Genomic DNA, 21,028 nt, shown 5'->3' on the forward strand with positions numbered 1-21,028 from the left:
ATATATATTTTTTTTTATTTATTAACAATCTACGCGCTGACTTGCCAAACAGAGACAGCACTCCTCGTAGTGCAGATACAATTATTTTATATCTGCCTAGAAACAAAATTCTTTTATCTGCACTACGAGTAGTCCTGTCTCTGTTTGACAAGTCAGTGCGGAGATTGTTATTATACTTTCGACTGGGCGAGATACGAGCACCCGTGGCGTTCTGGATGCACGCCGCAAGCGCACCCGTCGGATATATAAGGCGGTGGTTCGGGGCGTCCACTAAATAAACCAAAAATTGCAGCAATATTGGGTTTGCGTTCGCCATCCATCCTTCTGGTAACCAAGTGCTACCTGGCGAAGTAAACTATATATAAATATAAATATATATATATATATATATATATATATATATATATATATATATATATATATATATATATATATATATATATATATATATATATATATATATATGTGTTTACATATAGTTAAGATTAGGAAATGTATACTACCCTCTCAATATTTTGGTACCGATAATATGGATACAACAAACAAGTATCTGTGGAAACTAAGAAATCGGATAGCCTCAGAACCAATAATTCTTTGCAGTGCAGAAATGTAACCAGTGGTTTACAAAATAAAGAAGCTGTGCCAATTTGAAAAGAAACATGTAAAACAGAATAAGTGGCACAAACTCTTCATTTAACACGTGCCAGTAGCAATAGATTGAACTCCACCGAAAATTCGGTAGCAACAGTCTTCCAAAATAAAAACTAAAAACCTACACATGTGACGTGTAACAGTGGTAATCACTTGTGCGCCTAATGTTGCGACTGTACAAAAGAGTCCGACCTCCATGGACTTCAGCTCCCAAAGCTATGTTGTGGTCCTCAGAACCAGAAGAGCTCGGCCTTGCATTGCTCTGTTGCGTAGAGTTTAAGAAAGTTCAGAATTCAGGAGTCCTCACTCATTTGCCCGGAAAGTTTGCTTGCTACTATCTAGACCTCTCCTCCTGTGAGGGCCTACAAAATGTCTTTCCAGGTTGTAAACACCACATTGTTGAGTCCCATGGTGTCCTTTCGGATAATGTGAGATCCCACCTGTGATTGCGACGCAAAAGCCGGCATCGCAAAATCGTTCATTTAGGGTTATGCCACTACATCTGCGGGCCGTATTTTTATGCTGGTGGATTTCAGAGGGTAATATCTTCCTTTCCAAGTCTTCCAGAAGATTCCCTGCTTTCGCTCGTGCCGCTGGCGGGGGATGGAGCGAAAGTACCTGCCGTTGAGATTAGCCGGGCCACATGAACTGAACCACCAGCCACCTGCAAGACAAACCACAAGATGGTTTGAGATTAAGAATTCTCACCAAGTGATGGCCAAATTCTGGAAGTTACAGTACATTTGCCACTATATGTGTACACCCCAAACCTGGTAAACCACCAAACATTTGCAAAAAAAGAAAAATAGAATAGAAAAGAGAGTAAGCTGGGATTTAAACATTTCCTAACCCAGCAAACCCAGAAAGGAGCACCTTATCCATCAAATTGTACCTCTTGTGGTTGGTAGTATTATACTTGTCCAGATCTCCTTGTACATTTTTTATATTGATCAGTGTATATTTTTTTGGTACTGTTGATATCTCTAGAGGGCTAAATCAGTTTTTAAAAACCTGAAACTATACCCATCACTTTAGACAGAATGTGACCCAAGGAAGAAGCTGGAGCGACTGTCCTTGTGCTGATGAGGGTGCGCGGGCTGTACCATCAAGAGGTACATATTGAGTAGGACATTCCAGCTAGTGCCGCATTTATGAGCTCAGATATTCTCCAAAGAGCACGAGGCAATATGGAAGAGTACACACAACAGCAGGAAAAGAGGCACTAGACATCAGTTTTCAACAGCACCAAGCTCACTATGAATATGACACAAGCGTGATATTAATCTATAGTAAGTGTGATTTGGGAATACTGAATTAGCATTATGCTCACACGCAAATCACATTCTACTGACATTTGCATTTGTTTTTACAATGTTTCTGTAACTATGGCCCAGCAATGTAGCTTATTTAGCAATGGTTTTGCAACTGGATTATTATGGACGGAAATTTTACTACACTTTGTTTCAGGGCTCAAAATGGTATCTTGTTTGTCTCAAAAAAATGTATTGTGAGTGTTGTCCATTGGTGTATTCCAATGGTGCACAGATGTAAAAACATTGGGTTTTACATTTAAAAATATGCTCAGAGCCTTCCCGCTTTGAAGAGATGCTGACATTGCTCAAAGATTCAGTAAACAATGGGGTGACCAAAGAGGCTCAAACTCAAGGAATGCGGGGGGGTACTGATGCTGTGGTATCTGTACTAATATACGGGGCCTATGGATAATGAAAAAACACACCAAATACAGTTCTGTACTGGACAGCAACATAAAAGGACAAGCATTTTTAGTTCATTAGTACTTCTTAAAACGACACATTATGCTACAAGGCTGGAGAATGAGGAATTCTGAATTTGTAAAATATGAAAATGTTAAGTGTAGAATGAGGATTTACCTGCCTTTAGGTATCAGGACATCACATAATCTGCATTGGATTCAGTTTATCTCTGGATTTTGAATGTGAAGACATATACTAGCATAGGGAAACTGACTTTGACCAAGCATACCCGGTCTACTGAACACCGGGCTATAGCAATAACCCATGTAATAATCATATGCCTTGGAATCCTGTTCATCCCCTTTATTCAAACAATATGCAACTTCATAAAATGAGAGCTCTCATTCAGCCACTATAGAAACCAGTCCCCTCGGTGCTCACCTGAGAGATGCTTAGCACAATTGAGATCTGCTTTCAGGTCCTGATCATGGTCTCGGGTCGAGAATGGCAGTGGTCGGACATCTCCGATGGCGTTTTCCAGGTCTCCCGATACCACGCCCTGGACCTGCAGCTCATACCCGGAGTCTGGGCCTCCTAGACTGAAGAGTAGCTCGATGGACTTTGTGGTCTCCTCCCAGTCATGGAGTTCAACATTCATGATGTACCGCCCGTGCCGGGCGATGTCGTACACCTTCTGCAAACCAAGCCAGAATTCACCTGAAAAACAGAACGCAACAAGTTGAGTACCTAGAGGTTCTACGGTTTGTAGTGCGAGATGGACTTTTTGGACATTTCTTAAAGGCTCCATACGACTAGTTTCGAAACACAGTCTTGAAGCACTGGTCACTTAGCACATAGACTGGCTGATTCAATTTTTTTATGTATTAAGCTGTATGGCCAAAAACTTTTACTATGTAGCAACTTCAATATCAGGAGGGCCAGACCTGTGACTGACAGTTTTAACACTACGCATTTAGCTGCGAAGGCATGTGAGAAATTGTTCAGATAGTATACATTCATTAGAAATGCAAAGAGAGCTAACACTGTGAAACTCCCAACACAGGTGGTCAGCTTGCAAAAAGCAATGCACATCAATCACCCACACAGGCATTCTAAACGGTCTTCTCAAATGTCTGTTTTCAGAATGAGCTTGAGGAATAAGGAACAATACACCATTACAAGTCAGAAGCTGCCTCAAGCAAACAATATTGCAGGAAAACTATTCTCAGTACATGCACTGGAAAATATCATCAATGCCTAGTTTGGAAATATCCCAGAATTCCTTGATTTGCATAATTGATATAAACCACACGCTTTTTAAGAAGTAGTTTATCAGAACTATGTATTTGCCTCGTGTGTAGACTAGCTATACTTGTGGCATGTTTCAACAAAAGCGACATAAGTGTCAGGGGTTGCTCTGTTCTTTGCAGGCAAGAATGCTACTTGATTCAGCACTCTAAGCCTGTGGGGAGATGAACTACTGTAGGATAACTGAATGAAAAGAGTTTTTTCAAGGAAAAACAAATAATAAACTTTTTGGATGGAATTTCAGTGTGAAATGGATTATATAATTGGATGATTTCCACTGAACTAGCTGATACTGATAATGTACGAAATAAACACTAATATTTGTGCAAACATTTTTGGGCCTTGCTGAAGCATGCCCTTTTCCCATCAAATCATTATTATAGATTGTACTGAGAAGAAAAGGAAAGGAAATTAGCATTGTTGTCCTAACTCCCAAACTCACCAACAAGACTGTTTGCTTTTGTACAATTTACTTATCCCTCTAGGTCTCAACCAGTTTTTTGTTTTTTTAAGAACAAGTAGATGTATGAGGGTACGTACCAGTGAGATTTCCAAATCCATGGTTATAAGCGTCCCAAACGCGGTCAAAGTCTTCAGAGCCATCAATGCGCCTCTGGATCACGGTCCATCCTGCATCTGGGTAGACAGAAAGGTATTGTAGGTCGATTGTCTCAATATTATGCAGCCTTCATGATCCTACATTTGAAGATGTTTGAGCACTTCTTAAGGCACTGACCTGCTGTTATTTCGCAGAAAACTTCAATGGGCTCTGAAGATCCCAGAGGCAGAATTTGGAATGTGCCGCTTGTCTCCTTTCCTTCTAGGAAGACTTGGTTGCAGTCAGTCGGAAAGTCTGTGGAAAGAATAATAGGCATTTATTCCACTGCACAATTATGAGTAGTGACTTTTCATTAGAAGTGTGCTGAGAAGACAACCATATGAAAGTTAATGCTGGACAGTATAGCGAGGTTCTCAACATAAGCTCCAGAGGGCTAGAGCCAGGCCAGATCTCACACCCACAGGATACATATTCGGATAGCACACAGTCAGGACATATCCTGAAAATCACCAGGTTTGGGTGCAACCCTCCTACGCACAGCGCACACCTGCAAGTACTGGTATCTGCAGAGGTCTCTGGCACTATGATATATTCAAAGTCCTAGATCTGAAGGTTATTTTGTGTATGCTACAGACAGACAAGAAAACCATGTTGTGAGGAATCACTTTTAAAATGTGGGCGTTGTTGGGGCACAAGGTGTGTTAGGGTCATGCTCGAGCTCAGTTAGATAGCAGTGGTTCCTATTTAGCACTTCTGTTGCCACAAGCTTACTGAAACCTAAAAAATGCTTTTAACATCTTTGAGCACCAGTAGCGCGGTAATTTAGCAGATTGAAAAATATCAAAATCATGGGGAGGATGCTTGGGTTTGCATTGCACCAGTGTCGCCAAACGTGTGGGGTTTGGAGTAAATTCTGCTTCAGGCAAATCCAAGACAATACAAGAATGTTCTTAAAACATATCATGGGCCATGCAACAATAGCCTATTTATCACATACTGCTCGAGAAGTGAAATAGCAGTCTTACGCCTAGTGTGGGTTTGCCGTATAGCTGAATTGTGGCACTTTTTGAATTATGCTATATTGCGGTCCCATGTGAGATGGTGGGTTATGCAGCGCAGTTGACCTTCTGCACGTAACAAGGTATGCAATATAACCACAATGCTACAAATCATGGGGTCTGGTTCTACTGAACTGGGGCTGTGACCGGGGTCATGTACAACTCTGTAGTTAGTGCACCCTGTGGTTAGTGCAGTCCTTGCGCAGTGCATGATTGTGGCTAACCGGACCTCTTTGTCAGTCAGTGTACAGACAGCTAAGCGTGGCCATGGACAGAAAATCAATGACAGTTTTGCAGAACCTTGGACTTCGGTCCAACTGTATGCGTCAACACGACAGGGAGAGTTTACAGCTAAAGTGCAGCTCTGGGCCTCTAACAAACATTCCTACAAGAGCACAGTGTTACGAAACTGACTCGAATCACAGGCGCAGGAATGTGCCAAGAGGCATCAGTGAACTTTACCCTACTTCATACTTAACCATAGCTGTAAATATTTGTGAAGATAAACAGATCCCCTACTCTGCAGGTACTCTGTGCACATCTCTCGGTAGTGCCACAATCACCCAGCCAAGAGAATGTCAACATGTCACTCAGTAATTGCACATTTAATACTACCACGCTGTGCTTGCAAACTAGAGATTTTAATCTGTTCTATAGTGTTAAATCACTATTGCCTAACTTACAGTGTATTCGAAGAAATCTGTGTTTAGAAGGTCAATTCAGTTTCTTAGAAACATGCACATTTGGGAGAGAGCCCGAGTACCAACTGTTCTAAAACAAAGGACAACAAAGCCACTTAGTGCCAGAGTAAAATGTGTTTTTGTACAGTGCCAAGTGTTTTTTTCACATTTGGTCCAGGGTATCAGATGTTTCCCTACATTTTGCATCTGGTATTGGGTGTTCAAGTTCCATTTACAAGTGGGTGTTAAAAAATAGTTATAGTTTTTTGGTCCGTTTTATGTGCGTTAATATCCTACTTTTTACATATTGCACTGGGGGTTACTATTAGGGAAAAGCCTGAGTAAAAATTGGAAACTCAATGTGTGGCCAACTTGTAATGGTACTGTGTCTACCTGTTAGCCACTAGATTTTACATCGGGTCTGATTCAATCACAAAGGAATTTGCAGTTTTTTAGATTGTGGTATTTATGTAGGAGACATCCTTGACCTTTGTACTTTGTGATGTCTATTGTAAGAAGACACCTTCGACCAGCCTTTTTAACAATGTAAAATTAGATTTAGCGGCTTCAACTTTTCTTGACTAGAAACACTTCAGCGTCTATAGTTACTGGATCACGAAACTATTTTGCACTTGGAGATTTGTGGACATTGACAACCCCAAGCTAAATATACGATCACATAAAATCCGCAAAGAAAACAAATTGTGTGTAATTCGCAAGTTTAGAGTATGGTGTTGAGAAAATATATGAATTTCCAGCAAAAAGGGTAAAACGGTGGCCACAATGTCTTGACGTTTAAGATATTCAGTGACACTACAATAGTTGTTTGCATCAAAATTGCATACCTACACCAAGAGCACAAATGCTCGAATAGGTTTTTCGTGTTCAATCAATCAATCAATCAGGTCATTTGTAGAGCGCACTACTCACCCGTAGGGTCTCAAGGCGCTAGGAGGGGGGGGTGCCGTTACTGCTCGAACAGCCAGGTCTTGAGCTTCTTCCTGAAGGAGAGGTGGTCCTGGGTCAGGCGCAGGTCGGTCGGGAGTGAGTTCCAGGTCTTGGCGGCCAGGTAGGAGAAGGACCTTCCTCCTGTTGTCGCTCTTCGGATGCGGGGGACGGTGGCGAGGGCGTGGCTGGTTGATCTGAGGAGGCGCTTGGGGGTGTAGAAGTTGATCCGGTTGTTGAGGTAGCTCGGGCCTTGGTCGTGTAGGGCTTTGTGCGCGTGGGTGAGGAGACGGAAGGTGATTCTCTTGTTGACCGGGAGCCAATGCAGATCTCTCAGGTGTCCGGAGATGTGGCTGCGTCGGGGGATGTCGAGGATGAGTCTGGCCGAGGCGTTCTGGATCCGCTGGAGTCTCTTCTGGAGCTTGGCGGTGGTTCCGGCGTAGAGGGCGTTGCCGTAGTCCAGTCGGCTGGTGACGAGGGCCTGGGTGACCGTCTTCCTCGTCTCGGTGTTAAATGTTTTTATTACCAATCCATAGCTTCCGAAGGTGCAGATTAAAGGATTTTGCTAGAACCTGACCAGCACATTTCCTTTTATTTGTCTTACACTTGTTTATCGATTCTTGCTTTGTTTCAGGTTCTTGGCAGCAGCGCATATTTCTAATTGATTTTTGTGTATACTGTAGCAGTTTTATCTGGAGCAGAAGTTTCAGGTGACCCTCCAGGGAAAGGGCTGCCAGCCAGGCAAACACTGGGAGCCAACATCCATGTTGGCATAACTGAGCCAGCGCGGGCGCCCAAAGTCAACATAGTCAAGGCTCGGGTCAGATGAATGAAAAACATGTTTTCTGTTTTCTAGAATGCAGGTAGGCCTCGCTCCCATCTATTTGCCACTTTACCAGCAGTGCACCGTATATTACAGCCTCATCAGTAGCCTGGTTTAGTGCACAACAGCATGCAGGGATCACAAACTCACCAGGTAAAGAATGGGTAGTAGTGGGAAGCCCATCTTTAATATATGATGGTGGCTGTTTATAATATGAATCCTATTAAATAATATCTTCGACCCAACCCAAAAGAACGACGTATGTGTTCTCTCAAGCTCCTCCGCAAAAGGGAACTGAATGCCAAAGTGGTGTGGTGGCAAGAAGCATGCATAAGAGGGTGAAGGTAAACATCAATTACAACGAAACTTTTACAACGCACTACCATTACAACGCGGTCATTACAACGCAAACTATTACAACGCATTGCACTGGGGGGCGCTCTAGGATAGGGAATAAGTTTAATTTACTATCCAACACCTTCCCTAGTGTCCACGGGGACTGGAGTTGGAATAGTAAATTAAACTATTCACTATCCAACACCCAAAAGCGCTATGCGTTGTAATGGTATGCGATGTAAAAACCGCGTTGTAAAGGCAGGCTTTGTAATAGCCTGCGTTGTAACGTCATACATCCAGGGTGAAGAATGGTGAGGCATAATCAAAAGCATAAAAAAGGCAAAATAAAAATCTCATGGTATTCTTCTTCTTCTTCGCCTTAACTTAACTGATGCATAAGACATTGGGCCAGGTTCATAAAACAAGAATGTATCTCCATCCAGGCGGAGGAATGTTTGGCCGCAGGAAGACCACCCCATCCCAGGTCCTTATGGATACTGTCTCTAGTCATAAACTTTTCATCTACAATGAAATGCTTTCTGGTGTGTTAGTTCCAATTAGTTCAATAGAAGCAAAACAAGGGCATATGGTAGTCGCCGAAGGATCCAAGACTGGAAACTGTGTGTCTGATGTTCGAGATCGGCTGGTGCTCCTAGATGGCCGCTCTGCTCCCGGGGAACTCACATTACAACCACTGTCCTCAAAATGGCTTTGTGTCACAATCACAGCATGTCAGAAATCAAGCCCCATTGTTGACGGCAAGGGGCACCCAGCCTTTATGCCAAAATCAAATTTTAATTGCACAAAGTAGCGTGCAACCGGAAAGCAGCGATCATTAGTGCAGCATGTGCAGGGGCACCGGCTCCCAAGCAGGCCAGTGGCCCATGTTCCACATTTATTACCATATTTTACAGCACCACCATCTTTTTGAGGCGAGTCTGTCGAGCCACTGACTCTGCTCCCGCTCTACCTGCTTTCAAGAGGCTGGCCAACAGATGGCCAACTGGTCCCCAACTCAACCTACTTTTTAATACCGAATCAGTAAAAGGAGAGACTCTCTCAATGCACGCCTTACCTTTCAGAAAAGTTCATGCGATTTGGGATCGACTTGGACAGCCCAGGCTCCCAGAGGTAAACCGAACATACGACAGACCCTGCCACAGCCGCACTGAACTTTAAAATGTAGGACTAGCGTGTGACTGACTCAAGGACTGTCACGGGTGCTCCTTACAGACGCACTTCACAAGTGTCCAGCTGTCTTCACCACTACCCTGTCTTTCTCAGGCCTCAACATCACATGTGACTGACTCTAAACCATACCCACCAGCATTTCAGTGGTAAGTTGGCGAGGTGGAAATGAAACCTCTTCCATACCAGTCTTTTTTAAGCCACTGGCCCGGTTCCACCCCTTCTGCTTTTCAAGATAACCCACCATTTTCACTAGGTTTAAGGTAATGTCGCTAGAAACTGCTTAACGTTTCGAAAGCTGGGCATCATTCGGACTGTATTGTTTACGGTTCAAATGTGTGTTTCGGTGCAATTCTGCTTTATGGCACCGATAAGTCACGTTTTTGAGGCTTGGTCTCTTAAAGTTATGGACATGAATCGCACGTAAAAAAAGTATTAAAAAAACTATGCAGAATAAATAGAACTTCTAGGTGTGGGGCAGAACACATCTGCCTTCATCTGGACCCAGAGAGGGTCTTGACAAGATGGCGCCCTGGAGAGGCTTCACTGCCAAGCTCGGCGCTTGGCGAGACTTCAGAGGGAGATGGAAAAACAAAAGCAGATTAAATTGAGCTTTTCCCTTCAGAGGGTAACCTTGCTTCCCGTGGTCCGCCCGAGGCCCTGCTGTGCCCAAGAGGGGGACAGATTCCGCCGCAAAAAGAAACAAAGTAGAAAAAAACCAGGAGGAAAACATGAACTTTCACCTAGATCGGAGGCTCCTCCAAGACACTTTCCTATCGTACTGGCCCAATCTGTGTGAATAGCAGCTCGACTGAGTGCCCACTCTGGAGCCCCCTCTCCTCGGAGCTTGTTCTAGAGGGCCCCCCTTCAGAGCCCATTCAGAGCTTGCTCTAGAGCCCCCTTCAGAGCTTGCTCTAGAGCCCCCTTCAGTTTGTTCTAAAGGGCCCCCCTTCAGAGCTTGTTCTAGAGCTCCCTTCAGAGCTTGTTCTAGAGCTCCCTTCAGAGCTTGTTCTAGGGCCTCCTTCAGAGCTTGTTCTAGAGCCCCCTTCAGAGCTTGTTCTAGAGGGTCCCCCTTCAGAGCTTATTCTAGAGCCTCCCTGCTTCAGAGCGTATTCTAGAGCCTCCACTCTCATCTATTGAGTCTACAGGTCAGTACAGTCTAGGCTGAGTCTAGAGCACAGAGCGGAACCTAAATCCGTCTCAAGTACCGAGCCCAGCAATGCCCTCTAGAGCCGCCATCCCTCGGCTAGCACTCTAGATCCGCACGGCCTCGCCCCTGAGCCTAGAGCCACTTCTGCCTCTTTGCAGTGCTGAGTCTATCGCCAGAGCAGAGTCTAGACTCTAGAGCCGCCTCTTGTTAAATCTATAAACGCATTGCTTGTGTGCGGAGTCTAGAGCTGCCTAGCTCCAGAGATGCCTCTTCCTTGCTGAATCTACGAATGGATTCCTTCTGTGCAGAGTCCAGAGCGCCTCTTGCTAAGTCCATGAATGCATTCCTTCTATGCAGAGTCTAGAGCTGCGTCCCCACAAACCCCAGTTTCAATCTGCCTTTCCTAAGTACTGAGTCTGAGACACCTCTGCTTAGGAGAATCCAGAGCCACCCCTCCCCAGTGCAGAATTTAAAGCTGCCCCCACTCAGTTCTGCCTCCCTTGGTAATGACATTGGAGATGCAGTCCTCCCGGCTGAGCGCCTGGCCCATCTTCTCAGTGCTGAGTCTAGAGACAAGTTTTTTCCATCTTGAGTCTAGAGTCTAGAGCAACCCCTCCAGTGTGCGTCTGTGGATACCTCTCTGTGGCGAGGAGTGCCGCCTTCCCGCGGTTCTGAGTGTGGAGTGGCCTGCTCTCAGTGCCAAGTCTAGATCTTCCTTTTTTTAGTTCTGAGCTTAGAGCCCAGATTCCCTAGCGAAGAGCCCATTGTCGCATGGCCGCAGGGTCAGGCCTAGGGATGTAGACGCACAGATGGGACTAGAGCTGCTGCTTTAAAGTGCTAAGCCTTGGGTTGACACTTCTCGATGCCAAATCTGGCTAAAGCGACCTCATTTTAGTGCAGAGTCTAGAACCGCGCGTTTTCAGTTCCGAGTCTAGAGCTGCATCAGTGCTAAGTCTAGAGCGGAGTCTGGCGCTACAAGTCATCAACGCTGTCTCAAAAGTGCCAAGTCTGGGCTCGACTCTTCAGGCAGTTTCCCCTCAGAGGTTTCTAGAGCCACCTTAATTTGGTGCTAAGTCTAAAGATATCTCTCCTCACTGATGGATCTGCGCCTCCTTGAGCTGATTGTAGAGTCGTCCATGGCAGTGCCAATGTAGGACAGTCTAACCTCAGTTCCCAAGTTTACAGAAACTTCTCCTCGGTGCGGAGTCAGGAGCAGCATCACCTCCTGCCTGGAGCCACCCTGCCTTAATGCGGTTTCTGCAGAATCTAGAACCTGCCCAATGCCAGGTATTAAACAGCCTGTCTCCAGTGCTGAATCTAGAACTCCTGTCCTTAAAGCTGGACCAGCAGCTGCCCGAGCCTGAGTGCTTCTCTCTTCCTTGCATCTAGTGTCTTCGCTGCTCTGTCTGAAGCCCAGGCCGCATCTAGCTCAGCCTCTCCGCAGGCTCGCATCAGCCCGTGCACCGAGTCTTACATCAGCCTTGGTCTTACATCAGCCGTCGCCGCAGTTCACGCTAAGTCTCTCGATGGAAGTAGGGGAAAGGTTACGAGTGTGTGGGAAGTCTGGGGAGGGCGGAGGGAGGGCTGGTTCCTGACACCATACTGAGCTCATTAATCCAAACAGTGCTCTGCCAGTCTAAAAAAAAAATCACCTTTCACCCACATTCTCTGAAAAACAATCCCCTCCGGGGTGGAGGAAAAACAAAGGGCCTTTTTTTACGTATTTCAGTGCGAGTCAGACTTCAACTTTCACCCAGTTGGCTGGGCCCGCGCTGAGGCTGCACCAGTCCCAGGGAATAATTGGAAACATTCAATGCCTCCGATCAGCACGCCACGCTCCGGGCTTGGTAGCGCTGAGGTTGCAGTGACCTGGGCTAGGCGCTTACCTAGGCACCTGCTACCTATGACGCACGCAGCGGAGTCCTTGGGGCGAGTTACGTGACGCATGTATACTGACGGGCCGACTGGATCTCCAAAAGTCAGCACACTTTGATGGAGAAGCGAGAGCCCTTAAATGTGACATGTTGCCAGGTGCCTCGTGCGTCCCAGTGTCCTTCACTTTGGTTCTGTGGCACAAGGGGAAGTGATCAGAGCACTAGCAGTGTATCATGCCTAATGGAGGTCATGGTTCTGGTCATACGACATGTGTAGTGACATGGACCACTGGGTGCTGTTTATCTGATGATGGATGGTAGTACCTGGGGGCTGGTCACGCACCCCAGGGGATGTCATGTTTCACGTAGGGTGACATGGGCGCTTTGAATGTGCACACCCGCTGGAAAGAAGTGCTCACTAGGACACAGAGGATGTTTACATGAGTGCCTGCAGAGTAAATTAAAAGAGATCATGGCTGGTGTGTGCTGGCAGTGTAATAATACACAAGGGTAAAATGCGCGCTTTTCTACGGCGCAAGTTCTACTGAAAGGAGTGCTCGCCCCATGTGATACTTGTGACATCGTTGTTACTGCTAACAACATATGTTGTGGTTTACCACAGCATCAATAAGTTTTACACTCGTGTAAATTACCTTGGTTTCTGTCAAGTTATATTTTGTCTGGACCTGGATATTGGATACTGTGGCTCGCCAGGCCCTGTATTACCGTGCACTAATGAGGTTTGAGATTAAACAATGAAAGACACACTTACGAAGTGTTCAAAGAGTCTAAAATAATTAAGCATACAAGAACTTTCTTTTTCCAATGAGACCCGTTTCAAGGAAAAATAACTACGTCGATGCACCTCACTTCCCACGCGCGCTTTGTCTTATTCCTGGGCGTGATGGAATAATTATCACATAGTTATCACCACTCCTTTTTAATTGGAATCTGATCACAACTTCATTATAATTGGAATCTGACTACTGCACACCTCCCACTGTTTCCTTATAATTAAAGATGATTCAATTGTTATTGACTTTAAAGGGAAAAGTACACTGGTAAATTTTGTCTGCCACTAATCTCGAAATGTATCCAGACTGGTAAAGAGGATTTCACCCAACCAGACTGTAAAGTGCAAAAGACTTTCCAGCCTACACGAAGGTTATTTATATCTGACAAAATGTCCCCCTATTTGTGACCCCAACCCATGAAAGATTTGTGTGCGACTGAATGATCTTTGTAAATTACGTAAACCTATTTCTTTTTCATAAAATCTGTAATGTCAGTCTTCTGAATCTGATTTATAAAAATTATCCAAGGCAGCTCAAATAGTTTCAAATGCATTAAGAAGTCCTCTTCTAAAATACTACCATACAATTTGTGCTCCAACATCTTAGAAGCAAGGTAACCTTCTCTGTCCATGTCCACACTGTTTATCGTTTATTCTCCTATACACACCCATCTGTTTATCGCAATGAATAGCAGTTTCCTCTATCCCGCTCTGATCATCTCAGACCCTGATGCACCCATCTACAGATCCTCGGCTCCACCAGCCCCTACCCAGCACCTCCTCACATCCACCCTCTGACCATCTGGTCTCCTCTTGCTACTCCCACCAACCCAGCTCCCATTTCCATCTCTCATCACATCCCCTCACCTTCCGCTGCCATCGCATTGCCTGATCTCGAAACTCACCCTACATCACCCGATTCACACTACTTCTTCTGGCACCTCATGTCCACGATTGATGTAGCCGGAGCGGGCTCACATAGGCGTGCCTGACACAGACACTACATGGTTGGGAGGTGATGTTGCACCTTGTGGGTGGGAGGGCCCCAAACTCCAGATAGCAAGAGAAGTAGCAACTTTATACAGCAAGACCAGTGCTATCCCATAATCAGCAAGTGCACTGACACCCCCTGAAGCTGAGCAGCGGTGACACCTAGAGGACAGTAATAGCAACACACAATGGTAAAGAAGATCAGCGACACCGTGTGGGCATAAGGAGCAATGACATCCCATGGCTGTCACCCACAGAGGCACACGCTGGTAGCTTGTGGGAATACCAGGCACTTGGGCAGAGGCACCCAATGTGAACCCATGGCAGGAACCTGTGGCAGGGACAGCAATACGAGGGACCGTAGAGACTCAAACAGATGTTTTCCAGTTATCTTGATCTCAAGGACCACAGATGTTTTACACAGTCAGGAAAGGATACACTGGAGTGGTACAGTTAATGGCACATGAACAGTCAGTAGTCACTAGTGGTAGGAATAGCATAATGAAGATGGGGCTGTAGATACCTGAAAGGGATTTAAAGTTGCCTCAACCTCATTAGTCTGTAGGTGTAGTTTATACCAGACGGTTAAGGTGAAGGGCGCATAGTAAAAAGAGTATGATTAATGGGTGCTCTATCAAATGATAATAGACAAAGTCTGAATAACAGATGTAGCAACGTTCCCCCTCGCTGCATTGATGGCATGCTTAAAGGACTTGCATGGAAGTTATTTCCTTGAATGGGTTCCAGTCAGCACACAAGGCTGTGTGTCCTGGCCGTCTACAGCAGTGAGTAAGACTTCACCTCTCCCCTAGCTGGCGGCGAGCCAGAGTGTACAGTGCGCAGGGACACTCAGGCCTTGCACTGGAAGTGATTTTCCCGCTCCGTGGAGCAGGCCCACAAGCTCTTCAACTTTCACCCACTTGGCTCCGGGCCCACTGAAGGCCGCGCACAAAGCTGCTATTGTGAGTTCACTGCCGTCCTGCGCATGTACTGGACTCACGTCTTCACCACTGTGTGATGGTCCGTCCTAAATGGTGCCCAGAAATGACTATACTGTTTAATGCATTCCCCCATCCCATAAAATCACCTCTGCTCCATGCATTTCAGAGAGTTTTTGATCCCTCCATCCAATCTCAAAACAGCTTCTCTGAATTAGAAAACTGTGTGTATGGATCAGAGAGAGTTGGTGCTGGCGTGAGACCTACATCAAGTGTGAGCACAGTTTTGTTTCTCTGCCAAACAATTTACAAGAATAAGATCAGGCGAACCCCTATTCTGTAAATATGCCGAGGTTCAGATTGGTGTTATGGCAGCTCTCGTCTTATATTGAAATAGGGCAAAAATTAGCAGAGATATGGCACAGTTCACAAACCAGAGTAGATGGCATGTGGGGTCAGGCATCCATGGAGCAAGGGTGGGTGGAGAGGGTGTGTGTGTGTGTGGGGGGGGGGGGATAATTATCTATTTGGATCTATTTTTTTAATTAGGATTTCCTGTATTTTTAACATGTGGTATGAATCCTGCATGGGACTCCTGGTGACCAGCAGCATCACTCATCAGCCCAGGAGGGGTGTTCCCAGTTTTTTGATGGAGTACCTAGAACACCCAACTCCTACGCAACAGATTATTAGACCATTGAAAATGTGGGTGCGCCGTTGAAAACAATGGAGTGCTCCAGGCTTCTAATGGCCTGTAGAAGCCCGGAGCTCCAACATTCTAATGTTTCTTCACTGCTGTCACTGTGAACAAAGGCCTCACAGAGCCTGAGGGGATTTCAACTTCCTCTGGCTTGTGAGCCCTTTGTTTTACAAATTAGAACATTCCGCCCTCTAAGGGCGGAATGTTCTAATAGCCGTAGAACCTTCCATAACGGGCTCAACCGGCCATTAAACTCCCGCTCCCTTGTTAAAGGACCTCGCCTTCGGCTCATGCCTTAAACGCAGTAGTGGGCCTTTAATGGCCGGTAGAGCCCGCTATGGTGGGCCTCCAAGGCTATATTAGAGGCTAAAATGTTTGAGGTGGCGTCTGCTACCTGGTTACTGATCAAGCTGGATGTTTCATTTTCACATTTAAAAGCACTGAAAGTTGAAGCATGGCTCCAAAAATAGCACTAACTTTCAAATATAATGTCTGTACACTCCATGAGAAACCAGTAACACTCGGGAGATTCCTTCAGTGATGGAGCAAAAGTGTTTGAACGTACCTTGAAGGTGCCAATGAACTAGATCTTCTGGTTAGGCATTGCACATGTATATATTTGCATATTATGGGTAGATCTGAAGCATTGTTCTATAACAGACAGTCTGTGCTTGCATGCAGAGCTTAGCTGTCTTCAGGCTGTACTCACTTGAAGTTTCTGTTGCTACATTGCTGGCGTTCTCCCTTTCAGAAACATCTTGGGACTTCTTCCTCAGGGCGGACCTCCATTTTGGGCTCACGGTCTTGTTGTCTTGAATCTGGAATGAAAGTAAGATGTTGGACAATGGAATTATAAGCCTGCAACAACACTAACAACAATTGATCAACAGTTTTTTATGCGTCATGAGGCACGAATGTTAGATCCACTAGAACACCTAGTGTGTATTTCAGCGGCTTTTTTGAGGACACTAAGTAAAGCCATAAGAAGATCAAGGGGTACTTAGCTACATTTGTTCTAGAATTATGAGAAGATCATTGGTTACTTTATGATGCTCCTCCCACATTTCGAAGGAGATTAAACATGGCATTTACTTCGAAGATTTGAGGTCAATGGCGGCGGAGAGTCCTGATTTATACATCTCCAGATCTTATGTTTGCAGTCATCTCTTTCTGTTAGCTGGGATCAAACTCCTTGTTTGTGCTCATAACAAGCCCTTGCTGCTGGAGGCACCTGGGCCCTGTTACAGCCTACACTCACACTGGGCCCTGGTCAGCGCTTGTACAAGGCCATGGTTAGCATTTGCACCCAGCCATGACCAGCACTCACATCCTGGGTCTGGTCAGAGCACGTACTCAGCCATGGCCAGGCCTCGCACACAGCCACGGTCAGCGCTCGCACCCAACACTTATCGTGCTTGTGCCATGCCCTGTGCTCGCCCCCAGCACTTGGTCACAGGTTGCACTATGCCACTGGCATTTTTTTGCACCCAGAGCCAGGCTGGTACTTTGACTCTGTCCCACAAATCCAGGCACTACCTGTATCTACCCCTATCCACAAGCTGGCGCCCCAGCGCTCAGGCCTCTGCTGCAGCTAGTCTCAAGCACTCACCTTGCTTTGCAGGCTCTTGATCTGCAGGTTCTGCTTGTCCAGCTTGTACTGCTGCAGTTTAATCTTCTCCATCAGCTCATCGATGCGCTTGTTCTGAGCGTCCATTAGTGTCTGCAGCGGGAAATAAAAATAATATGGAGAGATTAAGAGAAAGTTCATGGTTTATCCTCTGAACTGTAAAAGAGATTATATTATGGGCGCACTTTGCCACTCTCTTGTAGGCCAAATTACCCAGGGTCACATAATGGCTTTTTAAGACTAGAGCCTTCAGAATAATAACACAGATGGCCTGGGACGGTACCAGAGCTTGTTGAGTCAGAGAACATCATAAAATATACATGATGGAAATAGTTATTCGGAGACCGAGGTCTTGTTGGCTTATACTGCGGTATATTTTATACTCTAGAATGAGGAGTATGGCAGAGAATTAGGAACAACTTTCATTTAACAAAATTATATATTTGAAACGTATTCAGTGTCCGTAAAAACAATATGCTGTCTCGGCCGATGGCAGATTAGAAAGCCAGGCAGCGCTCCAGGGGTAGTTCAACGCTGTAAATTACAATATACTAGAATACAATAAAAGGCGGCTGCACCCTTCACACGTGACTTAGCGCACACTTGTTAAACAGGCCGCATTCGGACCGTCGGAGTCTGTCTGCGGAAAGCTTGAGTCTCGGGCGGACATGCCTGGAACTCAAGTTTGCAACAATAATGTTAAGTATTCTAGGGCTACTTCAAAATAGTCTCTCAAAACACAATTAAGGTTATGTATAATTAAATAAATATATTTTCATACTTTTCTAATCATTAGTGTCACTCTTGATTTTTATATACACATGTTTGGAGAGACTATTTTGAAGTAGCCCAGAATACTTAAATTCATGTAATTCCCTGTTTAGGTGTACTTCTTATCCTTTTCAGGGCCCCTTTTCTTTGCATTTACTCAAGTTTGGAACTCCATGCCTTGCCTGCCCCTTCACACCCCTCAGCTTTATCCCTTGCCTGCCCTTTCACCCCCCAGGGGCATGACCCATCAGACAGGGCTGACGTTCCTTCCGCTCCGAGCGTCGGAGCACGTACGGCACGCCGCGGGCGTCACTGCTACGGCTCGTGCCAGGCGGGCCTCGAGCCGGCTGGAGAGCGGCCAGCTGCCTCTTACTGTACTTACAGTGAGGCCAGCGGCGGGGCCTCGGCGGCGCGCGCACAGCCGCTCCCACAGCCCGCTGCCGGCTACCCCACGCTGCACCCACCCCCGTGTCACCGCTGCAGACTACTCCGCTCACCTAGCTACGTGCGGGCACTCATGCCACCTCACAGTGGGAGACCACTGCTCAATCTGGGAGGCGCCAGCCCCCAGCATCACTTTACTGCCGGAGACTACATGTTGTATCCCTCTGCAGCTCACTGTACGATGCACAGTTCTGACATCAGCAGATGTTCTAAAAATCTGAGAACCAACAATGCTGATCATTCATTGGCAGCATGAACTATACACGTGCACGCCCCGGGATATTCCATATATGATGGCACAGTAAGGTCCCATAAAGCACTGAACATGGGTCCCATGACCCCTACCTTCCTAATCACCCCTGTTGTATATGGTGTACCTTTACACGCAGAACCAACAAGCCAAACAGAACATATCCATCGCCTCACACTATAGGGGTGTTCTGTGGCCCTCATAAATATATACATGCCTCGTCGCAGCATACACCTCTAGCTCCCAGCCTCTTCTATGCCTCCTGTAAGCATACCATCTAAATGTGACCCATACCATTCACTGCTGGTTATCTGTGCCCATTCCATACACATTGATTTACACATATGAATTTCACCAGCACCACCCCTTCACCTCAGTGTCTTTAAAATCCTCACCATGCAAAACACAAGTGCTCTAAACACCTCATCAATACGAAACACGTTCTATGCCCACAAGTGTTCTAACCCACTAAACACACGCCACACTGGCCTTATACTTCCTTTGCAAACACTCTTATGATATACTGCACAGCTGCTTTACAGCTCATAACAAATACATCACAGGTATTCCAAGTCACTCACCATACATACACCACACGGTCCACACCGCTGTTCTCTGGACTGGCGTTCTAAAAAGCCCTTCACATCAACTTCAAATATGCCCTGTGCTTCTAACAATACTACACCACTTGTGCCCTGACGATACCCCACACAAGAGGTTCAAGTCCTCGGTGGTCCTGGAACCCTTAGCAAGGTTCTCTAGATCGCTTGATTATATCAGAAACATGTTATACGTACCATGCCATAACCCAGACTGGGGTTCTATGTCCACGGGGGTTCTCAGCCCCTTAGCATGCACTGCACCCTATAACTTGGCCCACTGGTGTACGTATAATACAGCAGACAGCTTCAACTCACTGTGCTATGTAGCACGGGTGTTCTAGGCATCTTACCATGACCCTCACTGGACTTCTATGCCACCTGTCATCCTCTGTTAGTGTTCTATGAGATTAGGTACGACAACCCCCCTCCCCAATTCCAGAAAACAGGCAAGTGTTGTACGCCCCTCACCATGCAAAGCAAGTACAACATAACATACGGGTAATTCACACCCCTAACCAGGTGCCAATGTCAGGTGTTTTGCGCACCTTACCATGCCCAGCAGGTATTCCGTAACCACAGGTCCTTCACACTCCCGTCCCAACCCCTCCATCACACACACACAGGTGTTCTAGTACCCACCCTCGCCACGCGCAGCCTCTCACCTGCACCACGCGCACGTCGGCGTCTCCCTCGGCGCCGCGCGGCCGCTCCAGGCGCTGCACGCGCTCCTCGATGCTCTCCACCTTGCGGTCCAGGCGCGCGGCGCCGCGGCTCACCTCGGCCAGCGCGCCCTGCAGCAGGAGGCTGCGCGAGCCGTTGTTGTCCGCCTCCTCCTGGCGGCTCTCGAGCCCCTGCACGCGCCCGCGCAGCGCCTCGGTCTCGAGCTCCGCCCGCCGGGCCCCGCGAGCCAGCGCGGCCAGGGTGAGGTTGTGCGCGCTCAGCCGGCCGCCCAGCTCTCGCAGCTGGCCCTTGGTGCGGTCCACGTGCTCCTTCAGCCCGTGGCCCAGCTGCAGCAGCCCGTGCGCGATCACGTTCACCTCGTCCCACGAGGCCAGCGGCACCTTGCGCTCCTTGCCGGGGGGAGGCTTGCGCTCGGACGGGAAGCCCCCGGCCTCGCCCGCCAGCAGGGCGGCGCAGAGCGCCAGGGCGGCTAGAGGCGCCGAATGCATGGTGGAAGCGCCGAAGGGGGGTCTTCCAAGTATGTCACGGCGTTAGAGCTGAGTACGGGTCTGTGCACGTGAGGGCTCTGCTCGGAGCTTGTGAGGAGTGAGAGACGGCGCTGCTCGGCTCCAGAAACTCGTGCTAAGTGACGGGAAAATGTTGTTTTCAGCCTGTGGGAGCTTCTCTCTTTTTATATCACCGAGAGTAGTTTGCAGCCCCTTCCCCTCCCCTGCTTTACATACAGCCGCCCTCTGCAGGTCCAGGGGGGAGGGCAGAGGGAGGGCACTGCCTGCCCCGCGCGGGCTCGGGTTTCACCTTTGCACAGAAGTGAGTCTCTGGTGCAAATCTGGGGAGTTTCTGTCGCTACAGCGTGTTTGTGACACAGGTTGGGCTTTTTGTTTTTTTTACGCTTTTCTGACAAACGTGGGGGCACATTTTTGAATCACCCAGATTTTTGTGAGAAAT

At 46.8% G+C, this 21,028-nt stretch overlaps 1 protein-coding gene across 1 annotated transcript; it reads right to left on the minus strand.

Moving 5' to 3' along the window:
- Positions 1-441: 441 nt before the first annotated feature.
- ANGPTL4 (angiopoietin like 4) lies at positions 442-20,742 on the minus strand. The gene is made up of 7 exons (XM_078671258.1): positions 20,065-20,742; positions 17,318-17,428; positions 16,418-16,526; positions 4,411-4,527; positions 4,215-4,310; positions 2,808-3,083; positions 442-1,315 (listed from the first exon to the last, which is right to left on the minus strand). Exons 1-7 carry the CDS (start codon positions 20,569-20,571, stop codon positions 1,140-1,142), a joined length of 1,392 nt encoding a protein of 463 aa, XP_078527384.1. The 5' UTR covers positions 20,572-20,742; the 3' UTR covers positions 442-1,139.
- Positions 20,743-21,028: the final 286 nt, after the last annotated feature.

The sequence above is a fragment of the Lissotriton helveticus genome, chromosome 12, assembly GCF_964261635.1.
Source record: "Lissotriton helveticus chromosome 12, aLisHel1.1, whole genome shotgun sequence".
Taxonomy (NCBI): domain Eukaryota; kingdom Metazoa; phylum Chordata; class Amphibia; order Caudata; family Salamandridae; genus Lissotriton; species Lissotriton helveticus.

What these genes read in the sequence shown, in the direction of transcription:
- ANGPTL4 (XM_078671258.1), bottom strand. Translation starts at nt 20,571, where the DNA reads ATGCATTCGGCGCCTCTAGCCGCCCTGGCGCTCTGCGCCGCCCTGCTG. An exon ending in TGGATTTGGAAATCTCACTG is followed by an intron (nt 3,084 to 4,214) that starts GTACGTACCCTC and finishes TCTGTTTTTCAG; the next exon opens with GTGAATTCTGGCTTGGTTTG. An exon ending in TTGTGCTAAGCATCTCTCAG is followed by an intron (nt 1,316 to 2,807) that starts GTGAGCACCGAG and finishes TTTGTCTTGCAG; the next exon opens with GTGGCTGGTGGTTCAGTTCA.